Genomic DNA, 17,950 nt, shown 5'->3' on the forward strand with positions numbered 1-17,950 from the left:
TTCTCTAGTCATAGCCATTAAAATGTGGACTGCCTCAATGTTGCAGACATCTACAGAGAGGTCAAGATGTTTGCACCCCCTTGTTGCTATAGCTACGCTAGTTGGGAACTGATAACATTGAAAAGTTTAGGTACCTAAAAGTACAATAGTGGAAAAATAAAACCTAAAGGAAAAAAAGTATGTAACGAATCATGAGTTTGTTGTTATGAGCAGCAGTGTGGCACGATAGGAGGTTCTGAGAGCTGGAGATGTTTTATATTGATAAGAAGAGTTTTCAGGGTTGAAGATGACAGAGTTAGAGACAGGTGACACAATCCTTTATTTTCAGACTCGATAAGTTACTCCAAAAGCAATCTAGGGGGAAGACTGCATAAAAAAAAATCACAACAAACATGCACACTTCATTTTGTTGTAATGCTGCCTTGTCCTCTCCAGGTATCTCCTTCACTCCTCTTCTCCTGTCTCTTCACCATCTGGTTTTCTTCACTTAATGAGGAAACTGAGACACCCAGGACAATTAAATGAGGGAAAGAAAATAGAGGGAAGATAAATTAGACAATAAATTGATGTTTTACTTTTTTTGTTTTTACGTGGAGTGCACAATAACAACATATCTTTAGCTAAATAAAAATGGCTGTTGCTGCTCAGGACAGACATTTTTAACTAGTTGATTCAATAGGGAACAGAAGTAAATGAGGCCAAATTGCTTATCTGCCCACTGCAAAGGCATCTGTGTTCCTCCTCCTCCTCCTCCTCCTCCTCATCATCATCGTTCCCCAGCTATCACTAAAGGAACTGACTTCAAGAAATGCTATTTTAGATATGTGTAAATAAGAAAGTTTTACTCATTGTTGTCTAAAGCCCGATGGTACAGTCGGTCTTTTATAGTCTAGGTGATGTTGTTAGACATTTAATGTTGTTTATCTTCAGGATCCACAAGTGATCATTTCATTGGGACACTAAAGACGTAACAGGCTTCCCAAAACAACATTTTTATTTAAATCTATTGTCATCCATGAATACTGCGAAGAATATCTCATGTTTATTTTGAGTCGTTTACCACCTTGGCCTCTAGTCTCAGGTTGGGTTGATAAAGGTGTTTTGGTTGTGCAGTGCACTCAGCAGAGATGAATCTGTTTTGAATTCATAGGTACAAATATGACATTTTACACAGTTGTGAAATGAGAACTGGAGCTTTTTCATAATCTGTGAGCGAATATTTGAGCATATCTCTTTGGGGGTCAGATTAAGACAGTACTTCTGCAGAGGACTCAGCAGTTCAGCAGTGCACAAAGGTAGAGGCAGGTAGTGTGGTAATAAGGTGCTCAGTGCTGGAGAGAAAGGAAACTGTAAAAACACAGCTGCAGTGTTCTGCAGTCCTGCAATTGTGCATTTCCATGGCATTTTTACATTTTATGTTTTACCCTAACCCTACATTTTTAATCACAGCCACCTAAGTTTATAGATCTTCCTCCTGTCTTTTATATCAATTACTGATTCCAAAATCCAAGTTTAAAGCAGTATCTCTGTCTTCAAGTTCCTCTTACTGCTGACTGTCCATGTGAATGTCTGAATGGCTGATTATTAGCATGTTGCGACACCATGCCTACAAAATCTCGTTGGCACAGACTGAAGGCCTGATCTTCACTCATTGTATTTTAGTCAGTTCAGTGCAGAGGTACTGTAGGTTGACTGAACCCAATATTTCCCCACAAACTTACTATTATTCTCTGTTGACCCAGAGCTGATCCAGACCACGGTAAAGAGAATCTAACTTGATGAATCCTTCCACCGGAGGCGCTTTTTTTTTTTTATTTATCAATATTGGACATGTCCTTTTGAGACAATATAACGTACAAAGTCCACGATGTGCTCCAGAGACTAGTCTGTCACAAGTTAAATGGTTTCATATTGTGGTGACCTTCAGCTCAAAGTGAGTTTGAATTGAAACTCTGCTGTCTCAGAAGGATGAAAGGTTTAACAGGTTTCTCATGTCCAGGCACATGGACTGGATGATCACCATTATGACACCTGGTTCCACAGAGCCATGTATTGCTTTTACTGGGTGTTATTGCACAGTGTACTGAGTGCAGTGCACAACCTAGACACCTTTAAAAGCCTGTAGAGATGGAACGGTTCATTGGAGGATTTTTTTAAATTTAAGGATCTGTCTTAAATTAAAAGGATTAGTTCAACTTGGACCTTGATTTTCTGCATCATGCTGACAATTTGCAATGATTTAATGTCAACTTCTTGTGCACTGTATTTGACTAACTGTCAAGTGAGGCAGAAAAAACTGTGCATAACTGATGGTTTCCATAGTTACCTGTAAGGGTATCCATGGTACTTGGACCTGAAAATGGAAAGCAGGAAGCTGAAGAAAAACACCACCAGGCCCAAACCCACCAGGCAAATGACTGCAATGCACAAAATCAGAAAACAGACAGATAAACAAACACATCAGAATGATGATCAATAAACCATACAGAAATAATTAACAATGCAGAGTAACTGCAATGCACAACTTTTTGAAGTCCTGCAATATTCTCACTTTCAAAGTTGCAGAAATTTCACTTTGAAGCAGTTACTTCTTTATTTCCTCAGTGGGTATTTTAAAATTATTAAAACTGCATGAGCATTATCTTTAGTCTGCAGAGATAATTGGCTTCGTTTGCTCATATTGAGTCTGGTCAGACATGCGCACAGCCTCGGTCCGCACTAATCCATGAAAATTACAGCGTAAGTGGAAACTGTCACCGACAACTAGTTGTATTAATCAGGGATTAGGACCTCTGCTGGAGCCTGGCTCCTCTGTGACACGTCAACTGTGACTTAGCTCTATGTTCTTGGCATGTGTGTGTGCCTGCTAGGGAAAGGAGAGTGGGGGCAGAGAGAGGGAGAGAGAGAGAGGATGTAAGCACACAACATTTCAATTGAATAACAAAAGACAAAGTGAATGTGTGTGGATCTCCTGTCATTCTGGCTCCATTCTTCTGTCTCTATGTGAACTGACTCTGATCTCTGATTCATGTGCTGCATTTGTGAAACTGTGTGCGGCCATCACTCAGTGTCAGCTCCACAACAGTTTTCTGCTTGTTTGTTGTGACGCACGCACATACACACACATCCCAATGCACAACCACCGCTTCTTACTTCTCACTCTTGTCTGTCTCTGGGTGAAAGACAATGAGTGATAAACACTCAAGAGCCAATCCATCTAACAAACAAACACAGAGGAGTCTCCACTGGTTTTCACTCTCTGCAATCAAATATACATAAATACATATATACACGTATATAAAAATGAAGAAATTCACATGTTAATCTCAATAGTTAATAATCATTTTTGTAGATCCTAATAATTCCGTTGTCCATTCACTTATTGTAGCTCTAATACACAGTCGATTCACATTATTTGCACACACACTCACTGCCCAGCGTGTGCTCGTTGGCCTGCGTCAGTGCAGCCTCACCAAACACAGGGCAGTAAATAGGTCTACAGCTGACAAATTGACTGCCACAGTTGATTGTGAAGGACTGGAGACTGATTAATGTTGGTGGGACTTCAAAGTTTTGTAAGCGACTTCCACGTTCTACGAGCCACTGTCAAGATGCTCAGTAGTGACTTAAATCGACCAATTCTTTGGAGCAAAATCTCGTTACACCTACGCATAATTCTAATGAGGTTTTCTATATTAATGCCATGATTGTGGTTAGTGGCAAAAACAGCAATTTACAGATTTCTTTTATACATTTAAGACCTACATTTATCCTGATTATTCATGCTTTATTACAATCACAAATAATCATGATTAATCATTATCAATCCACAGGTACCTTGGGATAAATTAAATTACAAATAAAATATCATATTTGACTATAGCATTTTGGCCACATTAGTTAAAGTAACTTCCTGTTGATGTTTTTTTTTTTTTTTGTCATTGTTAGGAACGTTGAGTTCATCAGGGTTATGATTTGTGTTAAATCTACAACTATCCTGTAACTTGGGAAATATGACCAGCTGTTATGAAAGATTATCCAATTTCTCTTAGCAGTTGTGAAAAAATTCCTGCAAATAATTTGTCTTTGTTTGTCTAGGTGTCAGGGGCGGGAAGAATACCAAACACTTGGTCTGGTGGTGCGATGTGGCATTTTTTCTAATGTAAAATGTGTGCAGTGGCTCAACAAACGTTGGGAAACAGTGGAGTAGTGGAAATACACAGCTAAAGTCACTGGCAGTCCGATGAATAAATCTAGGTTTTACTGCTGCCACATGAACACTCGTTGCTTCAGTGCATCGTGTCAAATGCAGAGATGGTGGTGAAGGTTTAATAGTATGGCTACCCAGTACAGACACAGGCCACTAAGCACATTAAAAAGAAAATCCTAATGCACCTTGGTTAATTAATGCTATACTACATGGTATTTAGCATCTAGTGGTGGTGCTACATGTTCTGGTTGAATGTCTTTTTCTCCACTCTCTCTGCTCAGGCATGTTGGAGAACATATGGCCGCTTCGAGGTCTCATTAATACACATTAGAAATGTGCTTTCTCTGCTGTGGTTGGACAGAAAACATATTGATTTGAAACCCTGGCTTCCACAGCAGGAGCACCGGCTAAAAGGGCTCATTCTGCTGTAATGAAAGTATCAATTCACACTTTCTGGTAAATTCATTATAGATGATTACTGTTAAAAAAAAATTCTACACTTAGTATTTTGGTCACTAGAAGTACAAATTTTTTTTACAATCTCTCATACAAAGCACTTTAAAACCAGTGAAGAATTTTATAATTTTAACATCGTGTGAGCAGTGTTTTATTTCAGCATGAATGAAAGAGGTTGGTGTGAATGGACTTACTGGGACTGCAAATAAAATTGTTATTTATTATTTTTGGACAAGTAGATAATGACCTATATCAATACTACTAACGTACAGTATGTGAGCTGTTTTTGTTTTGCTTTTTTTTTCCACAAGAAATTCACTCGTCGCTCTAATGTTATTGCGAGACAATTATTCCTTCTCCAATATCTCTGACTATTGTCTGACTACCGCCTACTCAAGAGACATCTTCCAATGTTATACCTTATTAATTTCTCACTCTTTTGGTAATGCACTTGCTTAGAAACACTGTATGCATTGTAAAATCTGCCGCAGACATGACTGATCATTTAGCTGTTTTTATCTCAACACCTTCCCTCTGTTACCGACTGCTCTCAATGGAGCTATACGTGTGTGTGTGTGGTGATGCTGCATAATTGTGTACTGACTATACAGAAATACAAAAACTTCTGCTGATCAGTGTTTTAGTATTTTTGAATGACTATGTAAAATTACAATATGAAAGTTTCAGTATGAAAAAAGAGAGCAGAGGTGAGGAACACATTCAGAGACAGAACCTATCCTAAGGTCTCCCCCAGTGGCAGAAGTGGGCAGACCAAGCAGCTCTCACTAGCATTTAAAGAAAAAGGCACTGAAACTAGCTGTTCAGAATAACACTTTTAAACAGGTGTGTAAAGAATCCAACTGTGCTCTAATCTAACTGAATCTAACTGTGTTAGTTAAAGAAAAAAAAAAAAACATGAAACGAGGTAACAGAGATGTTGAACAGAAAACGCTCAAAATTTTTTTGTTACACATGAAACCAGTAAGCTCTTGTGTTTTCAAATTTCCATCTTCTATTTAGCCCATACTGAAAAGCACTGCTGTGGTGGAGAACTGTTGTGAAGCAACGACTGTGTAATAAAGATTTTACCAGGAGAAGCCGAGATATGAGGGGCAGCAAATGAATACAATACAGATTGCTTTTAAAGCCCTAAGTGGTACAAGATCAGCTTGTCTCACACTGACTGTTTGAAAACACAATTTAAACCTTGGCGTTCCCAACGTCTGTATGAGGAACTGGTTTGTGGCCTTTGTGTTTGATGTGTTTCACAGCTTGTAAAAAGAAACTTGTTTCCTTTAGTTTTTAAGTTATTTCTGTTTCCTGTGTTTTATAGCTTTTATCATTGTTTACTACGTTTTGTTTCTTATATCTATCTTTCACTTTGTGGTTTTACTGTAAAGCACTTCACGTCAAGTCTGTTGTTTTAAGTGTGATGTATAAAAAATGTTCCTCCATATTTTCTGTTACAGTTTTTTTTAGGAGCATAGTTTTATTTCTAATTTAAAAACTGTCCATTGATGCAAATGTGTTTTGTGAATCCTGGCTATAGGAATAAACTGAGTTGACTACTTCAACATTACTTTTTAGTGTTCGTTGTGCTGAATGAACAGCTGTGGTTTTTTTGTTTGTTTTTTTTCTTTAACTTTGCTCCCTGTTATTGTGTATACACCACTGCTGGTTAACTTAATGGAATTAGAGAACAATACGAAGAGTCATAACGGGTCTTCTCTACTTACTCCTTCTCTTTCCGACATCTCCTTTGGAGGTTGCTGCTTCATTCAACAGCACCATTCCCATTGTGATTGCAGCATCTGGGACAAGGTTGTCAGGGAAACATGAGCTGCAAAAGCAGAACTGCACACTGCACGCAGGAGAAATGTACACATTACACTATATACATATTCATGATGGAGGAGATTAGCCTGAACACTGGGCACATGCTGACTGTTTACACTCAACATGTTCAGGGTTTATACATAATCTGACTCAAAGGATGTATCTCAGTACAAACCGATACCGTGTAAAACCATGTATTATTCACCTTTGTTTCAAATATGTGAAAGACATGTTAATAAGTACCTTTGTTTTCAATTACTTAAGTACTTTAGAGTCATCTCTATAAATAAGGAACACAAACTAAATGTTTACACAACTCACAACAACAGCAGCCTCAGTATAGCGTTTCTCTGGGAAGAAAAACAGAGTTGTGAATACCAGGTTAAGCTTCGAGTCCACAAAGCTAACGGACTAACGAAGAAGAGGATGAACATTAGCACAAACACACACTCAGTGAACACACAACACACAGAAACCAAAGTCAAACAGAATGAGCCCTAGATTTCCCTTTTCTTTTTATATGAACAGTTGTTTTTAGCCCACATTGAAATATGACATGGCACTGATTACAGTAACCAGGCTTCTTTATCACTTTCACATCAGCATAGTTGTGTCTACAGGTAGAGAAGATATTGCAATTTGGCAAAACAAACCCAAAACAAACGGCTAACGAGCTCTTGGTCCAGATGCACACTAATTGGCAATGAGATTTCTGCAAAATGCAGACATGTATTATATTGCAGTGATAAGCATGTTTTACAACAGCCTGGATGAATCTAAACTATGGAAAAAGTAATTTAAAAAAATTACAAAATAAAAAAATCTATGGAAGAGATAGAAGAAGAGCTGAAGATGAGTTCTACCAAAAGTAAATGTCATGAGAACATGTTGTAATTTTATACAACTTTTTTCTTTCCTAAATCCCCCCCTTTACTTTCAACGCCTTACCTTTTATGCCTTTTTATATTGAGATCAAGTTCAAACTTTGTCTATTAAGACAAATCTGTTTCTAAAAATAGCTGAGTTATAACTCCATTAAGAACTCTGAGTGGATGTGTTATTTAAAGGTTATGTCCAGAGTGAAACTGTGGATATTACTGCTGTGTTGGTCATAAATCGTTCTTTAAACCGCCTGCACAGACAATGGAAAATGTGAGGTTGCATTTCCGCAGGTGTGTTTCATTGAGATGTAATCAGATGACCAAACAATTTAAAAAGAATAACAAATAAAGAGGGAGTGCGGACAGGCAAATATTGAAGCAGGTGCAACCTTGGACATGCTATTCCCCCCGAGGACAAACACAACTGCTACGGATAAACAGTGTCATTACACCACACACCTAGAGAGGTACTGGTACAAAAATACACGTGTAAACAGAGGCAGATAAACACAAATATCTATCCGACCAAACAGGTACGCAAACACGTACATCAGAAACCCTGACCATGACCAGTGGTTAAATAACAAATAGATGAAACACGAAGGTGAAGTAACAAAAAAAGAAGGTAAATCAAGCAGACCTCTGTGGATGAACATGCACGTGCAAGAGCTATTAACCCAGGGGAAAGCTGCCCCATCTCTAAACCTGGCATTATATGTGTTGTCTGTAAGTAAATGGTAAAAATGCAGGGTTTGATGCCAAGAATAGGTCGTAAACACTTTCCCACTGAGTTTAATTGCCACTCTATACAAACACTGATGCAAATAAGCCATAGATGACTGGTCAGGGTCAGGGTTCGGTCAGCTTCTTTGCTTTACTTTAACTCCCCGTTTGGGCGTTCAGCCACTCTGAGGCTGCATACCAGAATTTTCCATCTGTCTAGTAGAACTGAAAGTTGAAATATCCTCTAGAAAGACAGTCCAGTCGTCCATGTCTTAACTGCTAAAATCAAATGACTTGGATGTCTGAGATCCTACACAGAGCTCGTACATACATGTTTTGATCGAACACATGAACAATCCCGCACAACACAGTGGTGAAAGGATACTCAGAAGAAGGATGATGTGAGACTCGGCCACAAACTGAGCCTGACTGCTGCCGTGGATGTAACTCTGTGGAAGAGAAAGGGAAAAGAAGTAGAAACATTATGATTGGGGTTTTTGAACTGGCAAACAATGGGCATCATTTAACACCTTCAGTATAACTTCACAACACTTGTAGTAAGCTTAGGAATATAAGAAGATCATACAATTACATATATGTAATAAACTTGGCATTTTAAATTTTAATTGAATAAAGAAAAGTTCATTTAAAATTGTTGTTCCAAGCAGCAAAGCTACGACACAAAAAAGAACCTCGGTCAAAAAACAGATTTTGTACCGCATGTTTGAAGTAAAGATGATAAACATTTGGTCTCTCTCTGGTAGCGAATGAAAACCCTCTTTTACTGATCCAAGAAAAGTGCTCATGTTGCATGCAGTTAGTAAAGTACTGCAGTAATGGTAGTATAATCTAAATCTCTGTTTATGCTGTTTTATGTATATCTAAATCATACAACATTTTCAAAAAAAAAATTGAGGTAGCTTCCAAAACTCTGCTTCAAACTGTAGCACTTGTGCATCTGGTGGGGATGAGGTTAGCGTTCTAACTCCTTCATCTCTTTGTATGCAACAAAAAGATACAATGAGAGTGTGAGGAAGTGGAAGTATGGAAATGAGACCAATGAAGAGAGAAAAGGAGTACGGAAGTCTTTTTGTGTGGCTTTCATTGTTGAAAACTTGTAGATATTAGCATCTAAGCGCACAGAAGGCTCTCTCCACTTGACTGGGCCAGTTTTCATTTCTTTCCTTATCAACGTGAAAAAGGACAGGAAGATAAAATGCAACAAAGGAGGAGGAGGAGTAAGTGGACAGGATTTTTTTTCTTGCTTGGTTGGAGAGAAATGAAGAATTTGTTTCAGTTGAAGGCAGATAAAAGGACAAAGTCGTGCTCAAAACAGATCCTTTTGTCTTCAGAACAATGGGGGATCTTTGAGCTGTTATTAGAAAGTTTTCCCTTGACCATTGACAGACAGACTAAAGCCTAAATTAAGTTTGGTGAATGTTTAGCTTTTTTTGGTAATTAAATGCATTTCTTACTTACTTTTGAGAATAAATGTATACCAAATAGATAAGTATACAACCATCTGATGAACAGAATTGGCTGCTGTGTACTCTAATTAGACGAAGACTCGTTTTCATAATGTAAAAATAACATTGGATCCAAAAATTGTTTTGTGTCTAATAGAACATTGTCCTGATTACAAAGGTCTTTAAAGCCTTGACGTTAGACATTCAGTGTCTAAGGAGCGGTAGTGATGCAGCAAAACATTTGTCTTCAAAATACTTTACACTCCTGAACTCTTTTGAAGAGTTTTCCTTTCAGCTCATATAGTATAAAAGTATTGAAAACACAGAGTATGCCCTTAAGAAAATGTGTTTTTTGGGGGGGAGGATAAGAGTCATTGACAATCATGAAAACAAACTTTGGCTTTAACAAACACCAGGCTACCTTGAGCAGCTATAGAGAAAATGAAATACCATTTTACATACTGGTGAAATGACTGTGTGACCCTGTGTGAAATGACATGTATTTGCTCAACATTTCTTTGCAGATGGGATTTACAACCACTTCCCATTCTGTTTCATTTGTGTGTGTGCTGTGTTGTTGTTGTTATTATTCTGTATTCCCGTCTGGGGGTATTCTATGTACTTGTCTTTTAAAGTGACTTCTAGAATAGTTATAAGCTAAAAATGATGTTAGATAACAAGAGAAAGGAACCCTAAAATACATGCATCGCATCAAATTTGGATTAAAACAAAAATCAGTAAAAATATATGTGCGTTTCCTGACTTAAAATATCTCTCTTTTGATTTAATGCTCTGTCTACCTGTTCTAACAACATTACTTATATAGCACATTTAAAACAACAGAACGATGCATGAATAACGGTCAAAATATGAATGAAAAAGACAAAACGTGAAATATAGCTAAAAGAAATACAACACAATAAACACAAATAAAAGCTATATGACAGGAAAGAGAGGTAAAAGATTGAAGGCATAAAAACACAAATAAAAGCTATAAAAACACTCTGAACCTAAACATCTATAAAAAACAAGTTTTTGAAAGATATCAAACACATCGAATACAAAGGCTTTAAACAAGTTTCTCACACAGGCTGGGAATGTTAGGGTTTGCTTTTTAAAAACTTTAACTGATTTTAATGATCGTGCCGGAGTTTAAGGTAGAAGGTCAGAGAGAAAGGAGGCTGCCACACCTGTCAGAGCTTTAAAACTAAACCAAAGTAGAAATGGGATTCCATACGTGTTGATAAAAGAACAGGCCCAAGAACGGAGCCTTGGAGGACTCCATAGGGAAGAAGTGCTATGGAGGATGAAGAATCACCAAGTCAAAAAGTCCTCTTTAAAATCCTCATCACATACTCCAGTTTTATTACCAACTGAGCTAACACTTGACAAGTCACTTGTTACTTGACAATCGCTTGTGGTCTCTGTCAACCTGTGACTAAAGTTTAATCACTAGAACAAGGTCAGCCATATTAAGGCATGTCTTGTACTACAAGACTGGATTTAAAGCATGCATTTTTTCATAAATCATTTGGGAAAAAAAGACCACTTATACACATTCTGATTAATATGGTTAGAGTTCTGTACCTCAATCATCTGCACTATTCTTTGAAAAAGAAAGAACTGCTGCATTTTCACAGGGTGAGATTTTCTTTTGCTCTTCTGTGAGTGTTTTTTATTACACTTATTTTTTTTAACCTATGTTATTAACTTAAATTAAAGAGAAACTGCAGAATAAGACTTGGTTGGAGCAGTGAACAGGGGATAAACCATTTCTCATTCCATGGCCCAGCATTTCCAATTAATCTGATAGATTAGAAAGCAGTTCTTTTATTCATTAGCGTGCAGGGGGTAAGAGTGTAGCTAAACATGTGTATACAGAAATATACTAACTCATTGCAGGATTGTTGTCTTGAATTTTTATCAGGCATTCTCAGTGTGATACAATGTGTTGGTGTGCATCTATTAAAAGAACATACATCAAGGTGGTCTGAAACCACACGCAGACACAGCTCATTGATCTTTCATGGTGATAAATGTTAGGGCTAAGCTAACATCGACACTCCTTAAAATCCCTCCCTGTTATATTCACACATATCATTAATCAGTAAAAAGCAATACCTGCACTCACTTTGCTGGTGAACACAATTTTTTTATGATTTGGTCACAAAATAAATAGGATGATCATTGCTGAATATTCCTGCAGGTGTGTTAAATTGAAACTTTGATCGTCAAAAAATGGACTCGGATGATAATGGTGTTCAAGATTATAAGATTAAGGATTTGTTATTGTACATGTAAATACTACCTGTGAAGGTGATTAGGTAGAGTAACTACATTTTAAATACAATCGATCCCCATGGTGAGGAGGATTTGGTAAATTACCTTTTGGTTTACAGTTAAACTGTAAAAATTAACTAAACAAAACAGTACATTTTCATGAAAAAAGGTATTTGTAGGTATTAAAAAATGACAAGTTTTATTAAACATTAAGAAATACATCAATACAACAAACCACTTCTGTATCTTTTCAAGTTGCATTCTAATTCCTTAGATGCAAACATTACGGGAAGTACAGTAGAAGAACATAGAATTCTAAGGGAAGGAAAATCTTTGGCAAAACTCAATATGAGCACAGTTTGAACTGCATTGGCTGGGCAGAATTGAAACAGCGCTAAAGTAAAGTTTGTTCAAACATTCATCACTACAGGATCATTTCTTACACAGCGACGCAGCATGAATAGCTCTGGGTTGTACAGCACATTAAGAGTTTTAGGGTGAAGGTCTAGCGCACTCTATCTGGATTCTTACACTTATGGGGCCACAGAAGTTGGCTTTATCTTCTTGTAGGAGGAAGGTGGCTGCACTTAAACCACTTACTACAGGAAACAATAGTGCAGTACAAGCTGCATAGTAGTAAAAGCCACCTTTGGGTTTTCTGTACTGTTTTTTTGAAAACTAGAAGTGAAAGTGAATTTGTCACTGTGACACAGCACACCACTGCACACAACCAAACCTGACCTCCGCTGTTAACCCATCCCCAAAGTGAACAGTGGGCAGCTTTAAGCCCTCGGGGAGCAGTGTGTGGGGACAGTGCCTTGCTCAGAGCACCTCAGTGGTAAATTAGCAGCTGATGGACTCGAACCTGAAACCTTCTGGACCCAAGTCCGCTTCCTTAACCACTAAGCATGAAAGTTAAAATGTAATTTTTTGAAAATTATTTTGAACATAAACACAGAGATGAAACTTGGCCAACTATTGGCTGCCTTAAAGGAACGCAGACATTCATTATTTCACAGACCTGATGATTCAAAAGTATTTTTATAGAACCGAGTTTGTACGCAGGTGTGACTTGGCAGGTAGAAAAACAAAGAAGAATGAGCATTGTTTACAAGGCTGAATAAATGTAGCCAATAGGTTAGACGTTCATTCACCTAATCGTTTTTTTTTTTTTTTAGTTGCTAAAATGTACGTAGGTGCTGCCTTTTAGCTTAGCATTAGCTGATTGGTGTTGCTCTATTTTTGGTGTAAATAATGAGTTTGTACATGCGGAGAACAAATCTTTTCTTATAATATGCGCATATGTAGGAGCAACAATGAGCTCGGAGAATATTTTGGCTGCACTTTGTGACAAGGCCCTGGTCTTGCTCACTCATCATTTTAAATGAATCACACTGTGTGTGGAGATAAGGAGCGCTGTGTGAGGATAAGACTGAGGTAAGAGAATGTTACATTAAAAGATGAGAAGGATAAGACAGTTATCTTTCTGATATCACTTTGCCCGTTCAGAGCCTCTTACAGTCTAAATCTTAATGCGAAAGCAGGATTTCAACAGAGCGTGGGTAAAATAAAGACTGATTTTTGAAAAAAGACATTTACATTGAACTTGTGATGAGCCGTTCATTAGTTGGACTAGTGTATGGAAACAGATAATGTTAATGATAAACAAATCAGCCTTAAATATCTTCATAAAATAATCGTAGTTGCTGTTTGATATATTTATTCTTTTTATGCTCTCTATTATTTCATTGATTTTCATGAAAAAACAAATCAGATGTCACTCATCAGTTACTCAGTACTTGAGTAGGTTTTTCACCAAGTACTTTTTTACTCTTAGTCAAGTAATTATTTGGATGGCTACTTTTTACTTCTACTTGAGTAATATTATTCTGAAGTAACAGTACTTACTTATTACTTGAGTAATATTATTCTGAAGTAACAGTACTTACTTACTACTTGAGTAATATTATTCTGAAGTAACACTACTTACTTACTACTTGAGTAAAATATTTGGCTATTCTATCCACCTCTGCTGATGACCTATCTTTTGGTAGTGTTGCCAGTGGTATTCCAAGATCAAAATATGTTGGCAGATATTAAATACATTCAGATTGAGGGTCTTGGGATATTTGGTTTAAAAATGTGAGCAGCCTCCACTTTTTAAATTACCCATTACCCTGGGTTTACCTGTCCCTTTTTGTTTTTTTAAGAAAGTCACATTAGATGAGATGTTTCAACATGGCTGCCAGCTCATCCACCTTGTTTTTAATGTATTGCTGTTCTCTTTAGTTCTTAAAAGCCTTGGCTTGGCTGGAGCTATAGATAACAACAGCCCACAGCAATAAAATGACGGGTTCTCTCTCTGGGTGTATCAGTAAGTTAATACCAAGACCTGACTTCATCTCAGCACAAAGAATTCATGCATTTTCTGCATTTAGCTGACTACTTCTATTAACCGTACTTCTGGTCCTCTTTTCTGATTCTTTACTCTCTATGCCTGTCCATGTGTTTTAATGTTCCTATTATCTTATCAGATATTTCAAGAGAATATGTTTTCTTTAATTTCACACCTGAGTATACACATTTAATTGATGGCCAGCATGGACACCTGAGGCTTATAGAAAAGTGCGGCCTATATGCTGTATGTACAATTATTTTTTTTCTTTTTAAATGTAGTGGATGCGGCTTATATTCAGGTGTGGCAGAAATAAAGAAGAAAACAAACAAACAAACAAAGAAGACAATAGAGAAAAAGGAGGAAAGAAACAAACCTTGGAAAGGAAGGCACACATAACCTTGTTTCTTGCAGTGGCCTACTGTAGTAATAGTATTTGTTTTTACTCGGGTCTAGTAGTTTTACAGATGTTTCCATCACCCATTTAATACAACCTCCTGCTCCACACTGTAACTAAATTAAACTGAGCTTTTAGATAGTGTTTCTCTAAAATTACACGAACTTATAGTGAAGGACATGGCAATAAAATAAAGAAGTAGAGGAAAGTAGACAGGAAATAAAAGACAAAGTGTGTGTACCACAATAAAGATGTCTGGATGAGAGAGCTAAAAGGGAGTAATAGAAATGAAAAATAAATGTCTCTCTTACCACTTGTCCATTCTGAGGGTTTTTGTGGGCATAAGGAGGACCTCTGATGTGATTCCACATCTGACCAGATGTCATCGCAAAAACTACACACTAATACAAAAGAGACAGAAGGAAATAGAGAAGTAAACAGGAGAACTGCAACATCTGCAGAAGCACATTATTGTTATTATTATCGTCTCATCATCATGTCAATCTAATGTCTGCTGATCACTACGGTTTTTCATAGCAGATATTTCTTTTTTGTTTGCACTGTGTTGTAAATGCTTTTAGTGCCTCGTGATCTGATCTCTGTGTTTGTGTTATTGGAGTTGGTCCATGTTCCTAAATTCTCAACCACAATATTTTACTTTTAAGGGGAAACAATTTACTACTTTTATGCAAATTAAAATGGTTCATTGATGTTGAGGGTTGAGCACAGCTGGATTTTTTTCACACCTGTTTAACAGCCCTGTTCAGAACGACAGGTTTCTGTGCTTTTACAATTGTATGGTAATGAGCCATTGCCTTTAGGCATTTGTTGTTCTAACTGTTTAGTGAAGATAGAAATGGTTTATATGAGCTTTTAGCAGTGGAGATTCTAACAGTTCTGTGGAAATCACAGCTTTTATATTAAAATAACAGATGTGATATCGCACCTGTTTTTCCTCTTTTTGTCCCCAGGATCCAGATTGTTGGTTTTAAGAGTTTAATATTAAGCTAACGAAGATTATACAGCTTCCCTGGCCTTTCTCTCATGTGTTGTTAGAGATGACAACCCACTACTGCCTCCAGTGTTTACATACGTAATATGGCTCGTAATCATTTAGTTGGCTGGATAAACAAGGGCTATATGACAGAGTTTAGGGTGTAGCAGTCTGGAAGAGGGATGGCATGATACTCAGGATCTATATTGGTCCAATATTGGTCTAAATTGCACGATCGAACATGAAAAACACAACATGCTGTAAACAAGACAGCCCACGGCATGCTGGAGGAGAAAGATTATCAGATTAATATTGGTATCAGCAGATTCTCCAAGTTGCTGTATTGGTATTGGATATGAAAGTTTTATTAGCCATCCCTAGTTTGGATGTAGTATACAGTATAACAAAGTGGCTAATATAGGAGTGGCAGTATGAGTGGAGCTACTCAGTGTGGGGGGGTGGTCAAATTGTAAATGTCTTGTTTCGAGACATATTTTTTACAAATGTAAGCAGATTATAAAACATCTACCATGTTGTGTTGTTAAAGGAGTAGGTAGACACTTACAGATACACAAACGTGTATCAATTAAATGTTCATTTAAAAAAAAAAAAAACGAATAATCATGTATGCATGATAGTGCATTTCATACCAGTGCAGCCATGGCCCATCCAGTCTTGTTGTATATGAACTCCAAGTTGTTCCTCCTGAGGTACAACAAACCTCCAACCAGAGATACTAATAAAGCCAGAGCAATGGTCCCTGAATAATTAGGAGGGCGGAAAACTCTGATCTGTGGAAACAGATTAAAAAACAAGAGAGATAAAACTAGATACATTGTTGTATAGCTTCTTCATGTCAATGTTATTGTGCGTTTGAATGGATATTTTCATGTGTTTTATCTCAAAGAAAAAACCCAGAGTATGAGTAGGTAAATAGAGGCTTTGGGTAAGACTAAAGCAGATGAGCAAAAGCTAAAGTACTTTCTACATCAGCTCTTGTAACCTCATTACTCAACACTTTAGCGGCATGACTGCTCCTAATAACATAGATCCATCCAAAGCTCTCATAACTCGTGATTTTATTATTCTTGATTTTACATTTGGCTTTTTTCCCTCCTAAGTTGTTTTCTTTATTCATGTAGAAAAGTAACATTGGAAAGCCTGAAAGATGAGCACTTACTTTAAGTGCCCCACTCTTATTCAAAAGCCAAAAGTAGCAGGCTTGTAACATTTTTGTCAATACTCATCTGACAGGTTTTTCAGTTGGAGAAAAGAAAAACTTGAAAACAGTTGAAAAGTCTAAAATTTTAAGTGCTTCCAACACAAACCAGGCGATAAACGGCAAAACATCAATACCTGCTGTAACCACGATCAGGTAACTACACATGTAGGGTAAAAGCACTTATTAGTGTTTTCTGATAAGTTGCTACGCATTAAAAATTATCTATGAATTTGTCAAATTTCCAAACTGCTGTTCAGCTCCAAAACATGAACAATCAGAAGAAAATAGAATTGTTTTTTCTTATTATCATTTGTATTTAAAATACAAGATTAAAAAAAATGTAAATAAACAGGGTAACATCTGAAATACTTTTTTTGTTTTGTACCTGAACGTCAGTGCGGTCAGCAATCCACTTGGCCAGCTGCTCGGACGCAAAGCCAATCCTTTGTAAATCGAAGGTATCAGCTCTCTTCGGCTTCCCTTTTGCCGGAAAGTGCATGAAGGTTGGGGCACTGTTCATGTTTAACTATATACAAAAAAGATATATAATAATGAACAATGAAATGACTTTTCCTGTCACCTTAAACACTGCCAGGTCCTTTTACATTATCATATTTGTTATTTGTTATTACAAAGCAGAGACAGTGTTGGATTTTATTTTTCAATTGCACCATCATCGTAAAAACCTGCTTTCCTTACTGTACACATGACAATAAACGCTTTGAATCTTTGAATCTTGAAAAAAAAAGCTCTGCTCACTTTCTGTTCAGTTTGCCTTTTAAATTATTCACACCGTCACATTTTTTCCATCTTTATTTACTCTATCCTCAGTTTTAATGATATACTGTCTCGGTGTGACCCAGTCAATCAGTCGTCCGAAGGAAAGAAAATCATTTTAGCTCAGGAATGTGGCACCAATTTAATCTATTACTTACTGTAATTAGTATTAGAAGAGTGAAACATTAAAATCATGTCTCCAGCAGGCAGGTGCAACTGTGTGGGCCAACATTCACTATCCTTGTGCCAATGAGCACCTGTTTGCCCACAGGCATCCAGTAAGACGCCTTCAGCAGTGTTCCTAAAATAGTAC

General features: G+C 37.1%; 1 protein-coding gene across 1 annotated transcript in view; it reads right to left on the reverse strand.

Annotated features, from left to right (window-relative positions):
* Nucleotides 1-295: 295 nt before the first annotated feature.
* Nucleotides 296-17,950, reverse strand: part of tusc3 (tumor suppressor candidate 3) — a 31,979-nt gene continuing 14,324 nt past the window's right edge. Inside the window, exons 4-10 of the mRNA XM_008317486.1 lie at nucleotides 17,246-17,386; nucleotides 16,289-16,429; nucleotides 14,956-15,045; nucleotides 8,492-8,555; nucleotides 6,403-6,477; nucleotides 2,327-2,417; nucleotides 296-499 (exon numbers count right to left, since the gene is read on the reverse strand). Coding sequence (XP_008315708.1) covers nucleotides 484-499; nucleotides 2,327-2,417; nucleotides 6,403-6,477; nucleotides 8,492-8,555; nucleotides 14,956-15,045; nucleotides 16,289-16,429; nucleotides 17,246-17,386 — 618 coding nt within the window. The 3' untranslated portion in view covers nucleotides 296-483. The remainder of the gene's footprint in view (nucleotides 500-2,326; nucleotides 2,418-6,402; nucleotides 6,478-8,491; nucleotides 8,556-14,955; nucleotides 15,046-16,288; nucleotides 16,430-17,245; nucleotides 17,387-17,950) is intronic.

Source organism: Cynoglossus semilaevis, chromosome 9 (assembly GCF_000523025.1).
Source record: "Cynoglossus semilaevis isolate Cse_v1.0 chromosome 9, Cse_v1.0, whole genome shotgun sequence".
Taxonomy (NCBI): domain Eukaryota; kingdom Metazoa; phylum Chordata; class Actinopteri; order Pleuronectiformes; family Cynoglossidae; genus Cynoglossus; species Cynoglossus semilaevis.